General features: G+C 38.7%; 2 protein-coding genes across 2 annotated transcripts; both read right to left on the bottom strand.

Moving 5' to 3' along the window:
- Positions 1 to 7,357: 7,357 nt before the first annotated feature.
- On the bottom strand, positions 7,358 to 11,804 carry cnga1a (cyclic nucleotide gated channel subunit alpha 1a). Its single transcript, XM_057331130.1, has 7 exons — positions 11,629 to 11,804; positions 11,326 to 11,490; positions 10,790 to 10,843; positions 10,544 to 10,696; positions 9,765 to 9,869; positions 9,113 to 9,219; positions 7,358 to 9,001 (listed from the first exon to the last, which is right to left on the bottom strand). Exons 2-7 carry the CDS (start codon positions 11,475 to 11,477, stop codon positions 7,491 to 7,493), a joined length of 2,082 nt encoding a protein of 693 aa, XP_057187113.1. The 5' UTR covers positions 11,478 to 11,490; positions 11,629 to 11,804; the 3' UTR covers positions 7,358 to 7,490.
- An 838-nt stretch (positions 11,805 to 12,642) lies between these two features.
- Positions 12,643 to 16,138, bottom strand: enam (enamelin). The gene is made up of 8 exons (XM_057331145.1): positions 16,103 to 16,138; positions 15,730 to 15,792; positions 15,610 to 15,633; positions 15,441 to 15,518; positions 15,335 to 15,349; positions 15,209 to 15,241; positions 14,395 to 14,451; positions 12,643 to 13,169 (listed from the first exon to the last, which is right to left on the bottom strand). The coding sequence occupies exons 2-8, from the start codon at positions 15,790 to 15,792 to the stop codon at positions 12,786 to 12,788; spliced, it is 654 nt and encodes a 217-aa protein (XP_057187128.1). The 5' UTR covers positions 16,103 to 16,138; the 3' UTR covers positions 12,643 to 12,785.
- Positions 16,139 to 17,177: the final 1,039 nt, after the last annotated feature.

Genomic DNA, 17,177 nt, shown 5'->3' with positions numbered 1-17,177 from the left:
TCGGTAGGTGAACTAATCATTTATGTTTTCTGTAAATGCAGCATATATGGGCAAAATAAGTCTCTAGAGTTGAGCTATAATCCTTTTTGTTTCTTGTACAGATTTCAGAGCATATGACTGTCAGGTAAGAATTAAATAACTGTTTCTCATAACTTGTCCCTAACTACAATATAAGTTATTTCTTATTATACATCTGATCAAAACTAGCATAAATAAACGTTATGGGGTAATTTGGCTATTAACATGCAACATTAATTTAACTCTGCTCAGATGAACGAAATGACTCGAAAAAAGATTCGTTCGTTTTGCTGAACGAGATTCAAACATCCGAATCGCAAAAATGACTCGAACTTCCCATCACTACGTGGGAGGGGTTGCGCTGCCAGGAGAGTCTCTAAAAATATACACACACATCCAAGGCGATTCACACGTGAGTGACGATTTGCACATTCACGTAACGCGATAAACGTGTACATTTTAAACTTTCGAAATATTTGTGCACAGTCGTATGTTTGCGAAACGTACTTTATGAGAAAATAGTTTTGTTTTACGCACATGAATTGCTTTTTGTAAATGTATATTTATACTTTGTTCAGGTAAATTAGGTTTTATTCATGTGAAACTGTTTACGCATGTGTGTATCTTGTTTTACACGTGAATAATTAATGAGACTAAAATCGCTTCATATTAAAGTAGCGCGAGAGCGTTTCGAGAACAGCCGGCTTCCTCAGCCGGTGTTCACCGGTGCAGCATCTCAGGAGCGGCTGCACCAGGCTGTGATGACGACATAGCTTTTCATGATTGGCTAGACAACGATCACGTGCGTTTCGTGTTTATTATAACACCCTCAGTTCAATTAATACTTATTAATGCATGTTTTTAAAACAGCTAAAACTCTGTTCGTACAAATATAATAAACATGTTATTTTGTGTTGTTTAATAAAATAAAACTGAAATGAATACAGACTCCGTTGGTAATTTAATAATATATTCTTATGTTTAACATGATTTTTAGGCACACAGTGTTAAGCAGCACATAACATTTGCAATATGAAGAGTTTATGGTTGCTACTTTTTAATTTAAACGTTTGTTTATTGGACAAATCCAGTATTCTAATCCACTTCAATCGCACTTTGAAAAGGAAACACGGTGCGAACGTCACTACGGCAAGCAGCAGGTGTCCGACTTGACTGCTTCTTTTTTAACTCCTCCCTCTACTGCAAGCGACTAATCTCGCCGATCGGTCTGCGCAGCGCCGCATGAGCTCGAACACAATCAATTCTCTTTCCGGCTCTGATTGCATTGGTAAAGCGTACAGGGCTGTCACGTGATGAACGAATGACTCAAACCCGAAGACTCGGTAGTTGAACTAATCAATTCTCTTCCCGGCTCTGACTGCATTGGTTTAGCTTACGAAGCTGTCACGTCGTAAACGAAATAGTCAAACCCGAGGACTTACCAGATAAGAGGTGTGGTGAGCTATAGACTAAAGACCCAGGTAAACAATGAATTAATCTTTTCTGTTTCTTACAGCATTATAGTTTTGTATTGTTTTAATGTGATCAACGTTTGCATAAGTAGTAGATGTGTTAGGAAAGTAACATGTAACATTTTAATTATATTTTGCTAAAATGAACGATATGACTCGAAAAAAGATTCGTTCATTTTGCTGAACGAGACTCAAAGGTCCGAGACAGTAAAATGATCCGAACTTCCCATCACTAGTTGGCAGAACACTCTAGGCTTGTTCGACTTGATGCGGCGCCGCAAGATCCGACAGGCGAATGACATGAAAGTACCGCGAGAGCGATTCGAAAGCAAATTTTTTATCGTTTTTCGAATCGCTCTCGCAGTACTTTCATGTCATCCTCCTGTCGGATCTTGCGGCGCCGCATCAAGTCGAACAAGCCTTCTCTCTTTCAATGGCTCTGGGCCGCTCTATTGAAGAAAGTCCCGCCTTCCAGTAAATAGAGCCAATCACCAATCATTAAAGCCTTACAATTATCTGAGGTGGAGCTCTACACTGAGTTTCATAAGGCGCTTGCTAACACACAAGTGGCCTTGAGGAAATTTGTTTTTAGCGCGATTTGAGCTTAAAAAACAAACGATATAGTACAGTTGATGTCAGGTTTAATTGTTGGTTGAAAATATGTTGTTTAATTGAGATTTTAGTCTTTCATTCTTGCCTGACTGAAATAGCTGCCCGGAGGCATTGCAAACTTGGCCGCCGATTGCCACAACTTCTCTAAAGCCGAGCTGACACTACGGGACTGTGAGACAACTTGAATTGCTACGGCGCTTACACTACACAACAAAGTTCCTTCTCATCTGTCTTCGTCTTGTCATAGCTGCGCGCATACTACACAACACACCGCTGATGAGGTGCACACACCACAAAACATTCGGTGAAGAGGCGGTCCCAACCATCAGCGAAAATACGTTTCATTTCATCTTCCTTCCTCTGTTTATATCATCTGCACTGTGATTGGCTGGATTAGTTCCACGTGGTCGTTCAATCGCGCACACAACGATAATATCAAACAGTTTTGAAAATATCATAGCGTCTGTGATAGCTCGAGACAGGTCCAGATCACGTTGCACACCTGCTTATACTTAACGAGCTTCGGCGACCGAAACGAGCACCGATTTGGTCGCGATCTGAAGGTTTTGTCGCAGACCTTGGAAATCTATCCGTGACAGCAAAATCCAGCCAAAAGTTACGTAGTGTGAGCAGGGCCGGACTTACCATTAGGCAAAGGTAGGCAATCGCCTGGGGCCCCGAGCTACCAGGGGCCCCCAAAAGGAAGGGGTGGACTTAACCAATAAGCCATGTCAGCAGCCACGTAGAGCCCCAAGTAATCATCAAAATAGTCGGGATATCCCTGTTAACGTTTTACGTTATTACATCTGTACGAAGGCACTCCCCCCATTATAGATTAAAGTGGACCATTCCATTAGCACCGTATATGCGCGAGACGAGTTCGACACGACCAACTAGAGAAAGTTAACGCAGCGGCGGAATTAGTAGAACTGCCCACAGCGAGAGTATCATTGTGTGGTACATTAGCTGCAAAACGAAGTAAAAGTCGCAGGGAAATTAAACAACAAAGAACGCAGCTACACCAGCGGAGAGGAAAAAAGACGATTTACAAAAGATTGTTGCCAAAGTCTCTGCTTTTCCTCCACACAAACTCCACCGCTGCTCCTACAGCAGTAGTTCATCTCTCTCCCGCCAGACACAGCACTCTCCCGGCTACGAGCAATGATAATGTGCCGGTGAGTATCTCTCCATGAACACCGACAACACAGTTATAATGACTGACGACCAAAACATCTGTCAAACAAAGGAGAGGGCCAGTTCAAAGGTAGAAAGGTTGTTTGACTCCGCTGCGCAGACTGATGGGCACATAAAGACATAATATAATAACGTCAGTACAGTGCTAACGATTCTTACTGTACGCACTTGTACAGAAATTTGGTCACATTTAAATGCATGAAAGGTCGTTAACCACAAAAAACACGGAGAGAGGGCACACTTTTTATATAGTAATCCCAGATCAGGGTTTTTCCTGCATAAAGAAATTGGAGGCTGCCGCCTCAATCAAATTTCGTGCTGCCTTAGACTCTCGTCAAAAATATGTCGAGTGTCTTCACAAAAAACACTGCATGCATTATTAAACAGATTGTCATTTGTAACTGCAGTTACGAAACAATGGAGGCGCTGTTTCGTTACCAGCAGTGAGACGCTGAAGAGTTCAGTAAAAGAGCTATATTAGGAGCTGTATTTCATGGCTGATCAGGAGTTTTACGTTCAATTGACATTTTCTTGAATTTACATTTACATTTACGCATTTGGCAGACGCTTTTATCCAAAGTGACTTACATTGCTTTATCCTATAGATTTATACATAGGCATGTGCAATCCCTGGGATCAAACCCACAACCTTGCGTTGTTAACGCAACGCTCTTACCACTGAGCTACAGGAAAGCCAATTTCTTGAAAAGATTTCCTAAATTAACTTGCTGTACATCATTATAATGTTTTTAGCTGTGAAGTTGGCTCGTTGAATCAGCGTTATTCTGTACACAGCGAGTTCGCTAGTATGAACGCACATTGCGATCAGAACGACTCGCAAACAAATGACTCTTTTGAACCAATTCGTTTACACAGAATGTAAGAGATCAGTGAATCGTTCAAAGCTCAGTGAACTACAAGAGAACGTAGGGTGTGAATGAGCTTTGCTCATTTAGTTAGACTGGTTACTTATGGGCTAAAAAGTCTTATAAAAAAGGCTTATATTATACTTTTCTGTTTGATTGAATAAATTTAATGCTTTATATAACTTATTAGTTTTCATTACATTAAAGTTTTTTAAAAACTTTAATATGTGTTTTGTTAAGACACTTATCCCATGTTTTTCATTTGGGAAGTCATTATTATATATTTTTTAATTAGTCAGTATCTGTGTTTATTAAGCTTATTTTTCCCCTGTCACTTTGACTGGGGGTGAAAAGTTGTGTGCTTTGAGGAGATAGAAAAATAAGGGTTGGAGTAAAGTAAAATGGTGAATTGTTGGGGCCCCCATACATAGATTTGCCTAGGGCCCCCAAATCACTAAATCCTCCCCTGAGTGTGAGCTTGCCATAAGGGGACTTTAGATATAATGAGAAAGGGTTGGAGGAGAAAAAATTCTGCATAATTTTACTGATTCACACGGATTTAAATGTGAATTTGGAAACAGAACAGTCTCATCAGTGCCAGTTTCGTGCACCCTTCACTTTGAGAACCACTGTTCTAGTGGGAACTGCCTGAGAATTAACTGCTCAAATCGCAGCGTTTCACAACAAGACACAGTGTTCCCTGTTCTGACAGACACTTGTGTCCTCATTTTCTTTGTGTGACACATTTCACATGGCAACTTCAATTGTTTCAATCAGCTTGTTCAAAGAGGTTGACTGTGCCCTCACGGATGGAGTGCTTGACCACCTGTGATAAGTGACCAACTGGGTTGATAAAATTGCTCCACTGGTTAATGTCTGGAGGGTGGTGGAGGATTCTCAATAAGATAAGGCTACATGTACAAACCGAACAGCCTATTTTTATTTCTTATCTGTACTGATTCCAGCAGTGTTTCTGTTTTCACATTATTGATTTAATACCTAAACAGAATGTTTCATTCTCTTTTGTATTTCTTATTTTATTTCTCCCTCCCACTTCTTCATCTTCATACATTTTATGTTCCAATAACATACAGGTATTCTAATTAATTAAATGCACAACTCCTGTCGCTCAGGAGACACAATGGTTGAAGACCATTTTCATGGCTGACATCACAGGCAATAGCTTCTTTATCTCGCTTTCCCACAGGAGACATACCTCTCCTGTTTTTTCATTTCCCTTTTTTTGCCTGTTACTTTCTTTTTCTCATCAGCTCTCTGAGCAAATACAATAAGCAACGGTAAAGGCAATGAAGAGAACAGGTGGGACTTCACAAAATGAAAGCGGAGATTATATCAAGACATACAATTTGGCCACTCAATACGTGAGATAACCCACCAAACCCGACCACAGCACCCCTAATCATCCCTGACTGAATTGAAGACTTCTGGGAAACGAAACACAAGCGTAAGAGGTGTTTTCAATCATTTGAAATAGCTCCATCTGGAAAGCAGAAACTTACAGCTACATAAAATTACAATTACAGGATCAATAATGCAGGAAAATATGATGTCACAGGAACATCTTGTGGATGGAAACGGTTTCATACTAAGAACATGCATAAAGCACAGGCGGTGGATGAAGCTGTTTCTTAGCTATTACAGAAGCTGAGTAGGTGATCATCTATTTGATCGCTGATTTTTCTCAAATGTTAAAAAAAAAAAGTTGTATCTTTAGAGAACCACTTACCTGTTCATGCCCTTTAGCTGAAACATGCAGATTTCAAAAACATTAAAATTCGTCATTCATATTCGAAGAATTCAATTAACTTCCTTGCATTTTTTTTTAATTGATGGGATGTCTTTCAGAGTATTTAAGTCCCAGTTTAAATGCATAGACTATAATGATAAGTAACCCAGCCATAGGATCATCACTTAGAAAGTGTAAACACTGAACATTGCAACAAAACATTGACTCAATTACTGCCAAGAAGCATGTTTAAAGTATTTTTTTTATTTGTTTACCCCATCCACTTATCTCTTAATAAAAACATTTGATTCGGTTTAACTTACATTAACAGAAATATGTGCATGGGGGGAATAATGGACAAAAATGTTTTTTTCAAATTTATCCTTTATAAACTTTTAAAGGGGTCATATGACACGGCTAAAACGAATATTATCATTTGTTTTAGATGTAATCCAATGTGTATACACGATTTAAGGTTCAAAAACGCTGTATTTTCCACATACCGTGCATGTTTGTATCTCCTCTTTGCCCCGCCTCTCTGAAACGCGCAGATTTTTTACAAATCTCATCGCTCTGAAAAGCGAGGTGTGCTATGATTGGCCATTAACCAGTGCGTAGTGATTGGTCGAATACTGCAAGCGTGTGACGGAAATGTAACGCCTCTTACCATATTTGGAACATTAGGTTCCTAAGCAATTGTACTGACAGGTACTCCCACCTTACTTGCGTATACATTTGGGCGGTCTTAGTCAAATCATTCCACGAACTGATGTTGATTTGTGGGGGTGTGGTTACACGAGGCTTTTCAAGCAGGTCTGGGTGAGCATTCGCTTTTAGATAGAATGCATCTTTTGTTCAGACACTTTAATTTTTGCAATTTTACGTGTCTAATACATGCATGGGCAACTTATAACACACCAAAAACAACAAAAAAACACATATTCGCGCCATATGACCCCTTTAAGCCTAGAGATCTAAGGATCTGGATACAAAACATGACATGATGCATCTGTGTGGTTCAGAATTTGTCAGATTAATTCAGTTTTTGGCCCTCTGCTGCACTCTTGTGTCCATCAAGCACTTGTTAGTTTGCCCAAAAATGTAAATTTTGTCATCATTTACTGACCCTCGTGTCATTTTAAACATTCTTTCTTCTGCAGAACACAAAAGAAGATATTTTGAAGAATGTTGGTAACATTCTTTGACTTGCATTGGTTTTGTGTCTATACAATAGAAGTCAATGGGTACTGCCATTGTTCGGTTACCAACATTCTTCAAAATATCTTCTTTTGTGTTCTTCAGAAGAAATAATGTCATACAGGTTTGAAATGACTAGAGGATGAGTAAATGAAGACAGAATTTTCATTTTTGGGTGAACTTTAAGACCATGTGAGATGATAATAAGAGTATTTGATACAGTAGACTGAAAGAAAGTTTGGTAATAATTATATTATTGTAATCTTTCTTTTATTGTTGTAAAAATCAACATTAACTTATTTTATTGTACAGTATTTCGTTTGTTAAGATATGTTTATCCATGACTTTTCTCCGGACTGTCCTTCTCTGTGGTCTCATGACGTTCTATGGCTCGCCCGCTTCCTTCTCTTTGGTCGTTTCCTCTGTCTTTTCCATGTCTTCCTTTGGATCTCCCTCTATCTTTTCCTCTTGTGTCCCATCCTCCATCTTGTCCCCCTCCGCACCCTTCTCTGTTTCCTCTGTCCTCTCCTCCTCTTCGTCTTCATCCTCCACCTCTTCTCCAGCATAGCGTTCTATCTCTGCAATGCGTTTCTTGATGTTTTTATGTGTCTCCTCGTGTTCTGCCATCAGCTTTGTCACCTTGGTCCTCATGATGTTCAGCGTGTTGTACATTCGGTTTACACGGTACTCTAAATCCTTCTCATCCGGCTTCAATTTTGTGGGGTCCAGCTCCAGCAAACCATCTTTTAGAAGAATCTGCCTCCCCTTCTCCTCTAACATACTCTTAGCTTCAGGATATTCTGTTAGAGCCTCCATCAGATCATCCTTGGACAGACAGAAGAGATCCGAGTATCCTATGCTTCGAATGTTGGCCGTTCTCCGATTTCCAGCTTTGCTGCCCTTTATGCTAAGAATGCTAATTTCACCAAAGTAGCTCCCGTCTCCAAGAACACAAAACTGAGTGACACCATCATCGGCCACTACAGCAAGCTTACCGTCCTTTATGATGTACATCTCCCGTCCAATATCACCCTTGCGACAGATGTAGTCACCGGGGCTGAAGACTTGAGGACGGAGCTTGAGCACCAACTCGATGAGTAACCCCGTCTCACAATCCGCAAAGATCCGAACCTTCATGAGGGTATCTAAGTGCACCTTCATGCCGATCTCCGCCCGTAGCTTGTCTGGCAGATACCTCAACACTTCTCTTTCATCTTGTGCTTTCTTGTTAGTCCACAGGTAGTCAAACCACTTGATGACGCGATCCTCCAGGTCTTTACTGACATGCCGCGCATGCATGTATTGTTTAATGTTATCAATCCGTGCCTGGAACTGAGCCTGGGCCGCGTTCATGTTGGAGATCATGGTGGCGATATTACCCACAATGGTGGCAAAGATCAAGACGCCCACCAGGAAGTCAACGACATGGAAGAGGAATTCAGAATCTAGCTCGGGGGATGGCGTCTCTCCAATGGTGGTGAGGGTAAGGGTGGACCAATAGAGGCTGAAGGAATATTTTCGCATCAGCTCTCCAAATTCGGGCTCGGTGAGAGAGGGATACACCCATGGATCTGATCCAAACCCAATGGACTTGGAGAAAGAAAAGTAAAGACATGCATTCCAGTGGATGATAATGATGATGTACATGACCAACGTGCAGATTCTGAAAATGTTGGGGTAGTTGGTCATGGTTTCTGAGATGTTGAAGAACTCAAACATGCGGTTCAGGCGAAGTAGCTTGTTAATGCGGATCTCTGGGTAGTCTAAGCCCAGAAAGAAGTACAAGATGTCTGTAGGTATCATAGAGACCACATCGATACGGAACTGGGTGCTGTCTGTGTACTGCTTAAGTAGGAGCTTTTTGTCTTTGATAAGCAAGCCCTGTTCCAGGTAACCTAGTTAAAGAAAGACACCATGAAATCGGGCCCGTCACAAACAAATCAACAGTTGACCTCTATTCCTTCATTAAAGAGATATTCTAAACCACGATTAATGTTAAAGTTCACCTGTTCGTGCTCTGAAGGTCATGTCAGCCAAGTAAATCAGGTCAGAGGTGTAGTCCAAGATAAACCACATCAGTAGATTTTCATGCTGTAGTTCTTCAAAACATGCTCTACATGAAGAGCAGCAATAAAATATGTAAATCTGAATATATCTAATTAATTTTTACAACTTTACAGGCATTGCAACACATGAGTAAAGAAAACTAGAACAGCTTCTGAAATGAACCAATCTTGTTTATGTAGAATAGAAATTCAACAGAAGTATTACAGTTATATTTACATTTATGCATTTGGCAGATGCTTTTATCCAAAGCTACTTACATTGCATTATACTTTACATTTGTTTCTAAGTATGTGCAATCCCTGGGATCAAACCCACGACCTTGGCGTTGCTAGCGCCATATTCTAACCACTGAGCTACAGGAAATAGGAGTTGCTCTATGAAAAGACTTCATCGATTTTTATAACACGGCACTCTGGAATACTTGATTCTGATTGGCCAGTCGGCAGTCAATCAGGTCCTGATCAGACTGTCAGGGTTTATTATGCTATAACAAATGGCTGGCTGTACATTATCCCTTACATTTTATTTGTATTCTGCTCTCTGGTCATGCCCATGATAATCTGAGACATGAAATCTGAAGTCTTACTGTACCTTGCAATGATGACTGTCCAATTATACATGACAGGAATGGTGATTATAAACAGCCATTGGTAGTACAGAAGTCCTGCTGGGTTAATGACAAACACCTCTTTAGGCCTTGGGGAAAAGAATGAAATAAACAATAATCAATAGTGATTACTTTGAACCTTTAAAAACAATAGATAAGAAATGACAGATAAACATCACAGAGTAAAAGTTGTTGTTTCACCCAACCTTTTAAAGTTCTTGTACAATTCTGCGGCGCTAATTATTGTGGTAATATTTGTTTTCATGTAGCATCAATGTGTTAGTGTATATTTAACTCAAGTAAATTTTGAGCTTATATCATTAATTACGATATATCGGTATATTGCAAATAAACAAATACTGTTCCAATTGTTACTGTCAGAAAATTCTAGACATTTCTGTAGCACAAGGAAGGTGGGATGAAGCGATGATGGGTGACTACGTCTGGAACTTGGTTCATGAGGACAGTATCAGTCATAAAAGACAAAAATGATCAAATGTACACTTCTGGAGTTTTGGACGACTCAATTTTAGCAACTTTTATGTTAAACTGTTGTTTTGAGCTCAGTGCCATGCCAGTACCTTAATTTCTGCGTACGAGTAATAATACCAAAATGTACTGTATAAATGTGTGAAAATATTTTTAGCTTTTTTGTACCGACGATAATAATTTTCATATTCAGCATGTTAAACTTCATGAAGTAACAAAGGTAAAAATTAAAGCAAAACACAACTTAAAAAAAATCATTGTGCATGATACCAACCCCTCTTTTTTTTCTTTTTCCTTCTCTTTCTCTTTTTCCTTTTCTTTCTCTTTTTCCTTTTCTTTCTCTTGTTTTTCTTTCTCGTTTTCCTTCTCCTTCTCTTCTTTCTGCTTCATCTCCTTTTTCTGTTTCTTCTCTTTCTTTTCTTTTTTCCTGTGCAGTAGCACAAAATGTTATAACACCAAAACATACTTGACGGATGTCATTGAAATTACAATGCTGCACATAGGAAAAACTTTGATTTACTCTTTCTTCTCCTTCTTTTCCTTTTTCTCCTTTTTCTTGTTCTTTTTCTCTTCTCTGTATGAAAAAAATAATAATTGCCAGTTATACAAAAAGAGGATCCATGTGTATTACAAACAAAATAAATGTATATACAGTATATACACATACAACTAAAGAAACTCTTGAGTTGTTTTACCCATGGTTGGGTCAAATATGGATGTTTTCTAGGTTAATTTAAATCCAGAATAAAGTTGGATTTGTCATACAGTATTGTATATACAAATACAGTAGACGGTTTCATCAGACATACGCGCATGACCCGAAGGTAACTTCTGGTCTGTGTTTGGATACAATTTATCAATTTATTTTAGATTTAATTGTATATTAATTGCATTAAATTACATTAAAACTGCTCAACAGTTATTGATTCTTTGCAGTCTACCAGAAGTTACATTTGGCCCTCATAACATTTGTTTCTGTTTTTGCCGCTGAAACCATCAATACATGTACAGTACACTATACTGTATATAAAACCACAATAAGAGATCTTTGATTACTTGTCATTGTTGTTGCTATTGTTGATGTTAAACAAGCGTCCTGCATTTGGAGAAGGAATAAGGTCTTCTTGGTCCTCCTCTGTGTCCACCTCCATTATTGGAGACATTTGGGGTGGTACTGTAATAACTCCTGATGCAGGTACAATGGTCATTTTTCAAATTTCGCTGAAACAGAGGGATGAAACAACAGTTTATATTTTACACATTTTCTATTTTGTAAGAAAAAATGCTCAAAATGAATCAATTAACACCCTAAGAGTAAGAGAGTAAGAGAAAATGATGACAAATTCAGGTCACACTCACCGGCGGTTTTCCTTTAACCAAAATCTCTTCCCATTTTCACTTGATCAGATGAATCTCAGAGAACTGCACCCAGACCTTCACTGTCTGGTCGAATTAAATATAGCGTCAAATTACAGCTAGTGTTTTCAAAGGGGCCGTACGCTGTTGGTTCATTTGCTCTGTTGTGCTCTGTAATGATTTTCTAGACTTCAATGACACCCAGACGGATTTAGAGATTAATGAGAGACGAGACGAGAGTGACAATGATAAAGTCCCCTCCCTGTCTTCTTGTAATTTACACTCCAACCAACAAAACATGCACTGTGGCCGAGACCCGTAATTTATGCCACTACACTGAGAATTTTCTCGATCTGTTTTTCTTTCAGTTGTCCCAAATTTAGTTTGATGTTTAAATAGATTACCCAGAGTGCCTCAAACAGAAGGAATATCTGACAGGCTACATTTGTTTATGTATAATTTCATTGTAGTTTTACTTTTGTCTAAACATCACATCGGTGTCCTTTGTGTGCATGTGTTTGCTACATTGTAAAGCTAGAGAGTAGACATTAGCAGACATCAGCCCTGTCAGCACATTTGCACAGATTTGCTTTATCCTATTAAAACAAACCAGCCAGACTTAAAGCTTTCACAGCCAACCACAACTTGATTAAAAGCCAACATGCAAAATAAGGATGTATGATATTTTGTTCAGTGTTGGTTTTTGTTTGTTTGATTTTGGGTTTGCACTTGTTTTGTATTGCATGGTGCTTTGCCAAAATCACACAATACGCTTACAGTCATTGTTTTCGTTAGTATACAAAATTACATTTTTGTTTTCATACACATTTAATTTTTTCCCCAATGCATTGACTGAAGACACATTTAGCTGCAGCAACACACAAAACATTTTATTAAAATAATACTTCGAAATTACAAAGAACAACATGAAACATGTAAAACTGTGCTGGCTCAATTCTTACAATGAGGTCATTACAAAAAAAACACCTGCCAGGCAACAATTTCGCACACAACACAATGGGAATGTGCCGTATTTTGTTCCAGCAGGCTCGATCTAACCCAGTCCCTGTTCTATAACGTGACCACAAAGGTGTGATCTTAACATCACCAGTGTGACTGATTGGCTAGGATCTTAGGGGCGGGGCTTGTGATCACATCCCTTACTGCACAGGCAGAACTGTATCAGGAGCTTCAGCCGCCACCACTTGTTCTGCACCAATGGCAACATCAGGCCCCACCGCAGTGGTGTCGGTTTCTACGGCGACCAAAGGTTCCTGGGGTACCGCAGATGGCTCAACGGCAACAGGAGCAGCAGTGACTTCGGGAGCTGGGTCAGCGGCGGCAGCGGTAACATCCACGGCAACGGGCAGGATGTCATTCGCGGTACCGGCTTCGACAGCTGGGGCAGCTTCAGTGGGCTCAGCTACAGCTTCTGCTTCCTCCACTGCTTCAGCCTCTTCTGCTGCTTCCGCCTCATCAGAGTTCAGTGGAGCAGACGGCTGTGCGTGCTGGAAGCCATGTGTAGGGTTAAACCCATTAAATGGCTGGCAGAAATTAAAAGAGAAAGTCGATAGAGAACCCAGTTATTATAATAATGTTTGAACTAGCAGCATGATGACATCATCATGCAAAAGCAATCATTTTCAATTATTGATGCCATTGTAAAATTTTGATTTAGTCATGACCTATTTATTCTGTAAGTGAAAGTGTCCAATAATAGGATGGTTACTGATGGTCATGTGACCTTAACCAAATGCAGAATATAATGGGTATGATTATTGAGTTCCGCAGAGATGACGTATTTTTGTATGCAAACCCTGGAAGCGAATTACCATTTTAAGACGTCCGGTTCCATCGCCCCAAAGTCTATGGGTTTTTTTAATAGGTTTTTGGCAAATCGCCTGAAATAAGGTCTGTGGCTAACAAAACCTCTAAATATTTTCACGTTTTAATCTATGACATAAAACACACCAGTTATAACCCGCTTGTGATTTTTTTAAACCTTTATTGTGTCTTTAAAATGGCGGTTGCTAACAAGTTGCTAAAAGCGACTACTTCCTTTGGCGGGGACGTTAGACGTCATCGCGCATATTAATCTCACAAATAATGCAACATGGGCACAAATGTCTAAAATCATTGTTGGGGATTCAGTTCATGGAGTGATTACTTGCAAGGGAACACGTTTTTTTAATAAAGTTTAACAAAGTTGTCGGGGGCTTGGTGGTGGTGACGTTGATAACAAGCGACCATAGTGTAGTCTGTTTATAGCATCATGTTAGCTTTTTACTTCTGGCGATTGTATTTAGGCTTCAAAAGTAGCAAATATTGTGTTAATCTGTAAAGATTATCTTGATAGACAATATGTGTAAACATCATGAACATTTGTTAATCACAGATATTATTTTTTGCGATCTTCCAAAAGTCTATGGGAAAAATGCATAGGCTTTCGGTCGAGAGAACCAGCGCGGCACTTACTTCCGTGTTAGCCTACAAAAATTCATCATCTCTGAGCCACTCCATTGTGCTGATATGTCTAGGGTGTCTGCAGATTTTAGCTTCATTTTCAAGTAATCTTAAAGACTTTGGTTAGATTTTTGACGCGTGTTGATTAGTACTGGAGCTAAAATCTGCAGGAACCTGCCTCTCCAGAACAGACGGTGCCTATCCCTGGACTACAGTGTGAAAGTACATTATGTTAAACATAAAAAATACAATTAATCATTTTTAGTAAAACCTGCATCTTTAAACTGAAATGACTGAATAACTTACTGTGTTTTCCTCATCTGATCCATCTCCTCTGGGTGCCAGCAGTGCCGGATTGAACTCCTGAAAGAAATGTTCTCATCTAAATTAAAGCTGACATCCTCAGCACAAAATAAAGTCGCAAACTACAATAAGCATTGCATACACAAAAACGACAATAATATATAAGTTAAGACAAGAAATAATTGATTGTTTTAATACCCCTGCTGAAAGTTCTTGAGTTTTTACTGGTTTGTGCTAGGCTAGCTACTTGATAGTGTGTCAGCATACCCATGTTTACCACCAGAAAATTCTGTCATGATTTACTCACCCTGTTGTCTTTTTAAACCTGTGTGATGATAAAATGTTGGCAACCAAAAACCGTTAGTCCCCATCGACTTCTATTGTATGGACACAAAACCAATGCAAGTCAATGGGGACCAACAGTTTTCTGTTACCGACATTTTTTAAAATATCTTATTTTGTGTTTTGTTGAAGAAAGTCATACAGGTTTAAAATGACAAGAGGGCATGTAAATAATGACAGAATTTTCATTTTGAAGGTGAACCATCCCTTTAAGAACTCATATCACCATCCCATGCTGCAGAACTGGTGTCCAAAACATGGCATTGCACGGTTGCGCCATAGAGTTCAATGCAGTGGGTCTCACAATAATGTGTGAAAGGGTCATAGAACATAGAAAAGCCAGGTTAACTGTGAGTTACTCTGTTACTGTGTTTAAAAGTAATAGAAATGAAGAAAATGTAGAAAAAAATTTATGAATGACAACTTGTATGAACTGTGTTGAATAATCAATGTCCATTGAGAGCATGTTACTAACCTGCTGTGCTTGAGGTACAAGTTGAGACTGTACCTGTATAAAAAAAGAAAGAAGTCAGTGACCAACATTTATCCAAAAATATTTAATGTTATATAATATGTGATGTGATATAATGAACATATTTACATCAGCTGGTGCAGCCTGTGTGAGAAAAAGCATTATTACCTCCAAGTTGTTTTCATGCATCTATACACAGTTTGCCTTTATCTCTAGCAATACTGAAGTTACTCACCTGTTGCTGCAGTTTTCCTATCATTCTGTAGAGCTCCATCAAATGTAAAGCAGTGTTAGCATTATTATCAGCTGCCTGCTGCAGGAAGGAAGGCACAATAATCAGATTACAGCACAACACATCGAGCTAGACATTAGAATCCATTTTGATTATTTTACACAAGTCTTACCTCATTGCTGCCACTGTCAAGGGCCTAAAACATGCAAAGCAAGAGAAAAATGTATTTGAAAGAAGTCTTCAAGGTAAGTCTGTGTTATGCTGAATGAACTGAAATAAAAGAAGTTCTTACAGGGGCAGCGAGTGAGGAGCCAAACACACACATCAGGAACACAAAGATCTTCATACTGGTCATCTGACACAGATAAAGATGCACATCACACATTAAAAAAAAACTTATGTAAGGAGGATCATAAACACAGCATGTTTTTCTTATTAAAACATTTTTGTCTTGTTTTTCAGTAAAATATCAATGCATTCTTAAAACAAGATACTTAAAGGAGAATTGTGTTGACTTGTTTTTAAAGTATGCAGTACACCTTAAACCAGCCAAAACTTTATGTCTTAATAAAAACACTAGATTTGGTTAGATTTAGACAATAAAAGTACTTTTAAACAACAAGTAAACCTAAAATAACAAAAGTTAGAAATTATGAAGATCTTACCTTGATTGGAATTCACAAGGACAACTTGTTGACTTCTTGGATTTTGAAGTGGAATGCATAACTACGGGCAAAGTCTGCAATATATATTTACCAGCTCTTGAAACGGACCAATCAGGTCCCGGGAAAAAGTGAAATCTATTTTTGCCTTTGAAACATGCTTAAAAATAGGTTTGGAATTACAACTGTTAATGACCTATTATGTATAATTATACCCTGTAAAATGTTGCGTGGTGTACAAAAAAGAAACAGGGAAAATGAAATGATGTCTAGACAAAATTGACCTGTCTGTGGTTTTCTGATGCTTTAGGTACTGTTGATACATTTCTGTCAGGACCACTTTCGTCAAATATTTAAACAATAGCAATATTTAAGGTTGGCAGAATGAAACGGTTCTGGGCAAACTCTCCGCCTGTCAGGGACATGCACAGACATTTTGAGGGACATGGGCTCAAGTGTAAAAAAGGGCATTTTTCATATTTGTTTTAATTTTTTTCTAAACAAAATGTTAAATATATTAAAACAACTTTTTTTTAAATCCCTCACACTCACCCAATTGTCTCATGTTGTTTCGTTGTTCACATAGAGAGCATGGTCTTCTCTAGAATTCACTCATTTTATCACAAGATCAGGCAACAACAAATGAAACCAAGTCACAATGTGTATGTTTTCTATGCTAAAATTTCAAGTATATATTTTGAATAAATGACCGCACAAAGGAAAATGACATATTTTCACTACTAATTTGTTTATTTTGCACAAGCCAATGAACTGTTTTAATTATTTTGGTGTTATCGGGGCACCAACAATGACATTCACACTAAACTGAAAAAGACAGTTAGTGCAAATTTGTTATTTTACAGGACAAAAACCTGCAAAAATAATTAAAACACACTGCAAAAAATGATTGACAAAATACAAAAATACAGCAGCTTAACTATTATTATTATCATTATTGTTGTTGTTATAATTACACTAACTGTACCATGCACGCACACAAACAACACACGCACACATGCACACGCACACGCACGCACACACACACACACACACACACACACACACATGTCTGGTTTAC

The sequence above is a fragment of the Triplophysa rosa genome, linkage group LG4 (assembly GCF_024868665.1).
Source record: "Triplophysa rosa linkage group LG4, Trosa_1v2, whole genome shotgun sequence".
In the NCBI taxonomy this organism is placed as follows: Eukaryota; Metazoa; Chordata; class Actinopteri; order Cypriniformes; family Nemacheilidae; genus Triplophysa; species Triplophysa rosa.
This window is presented reverse-complemented; position numbering and strand designations above follow the sequence as displayed.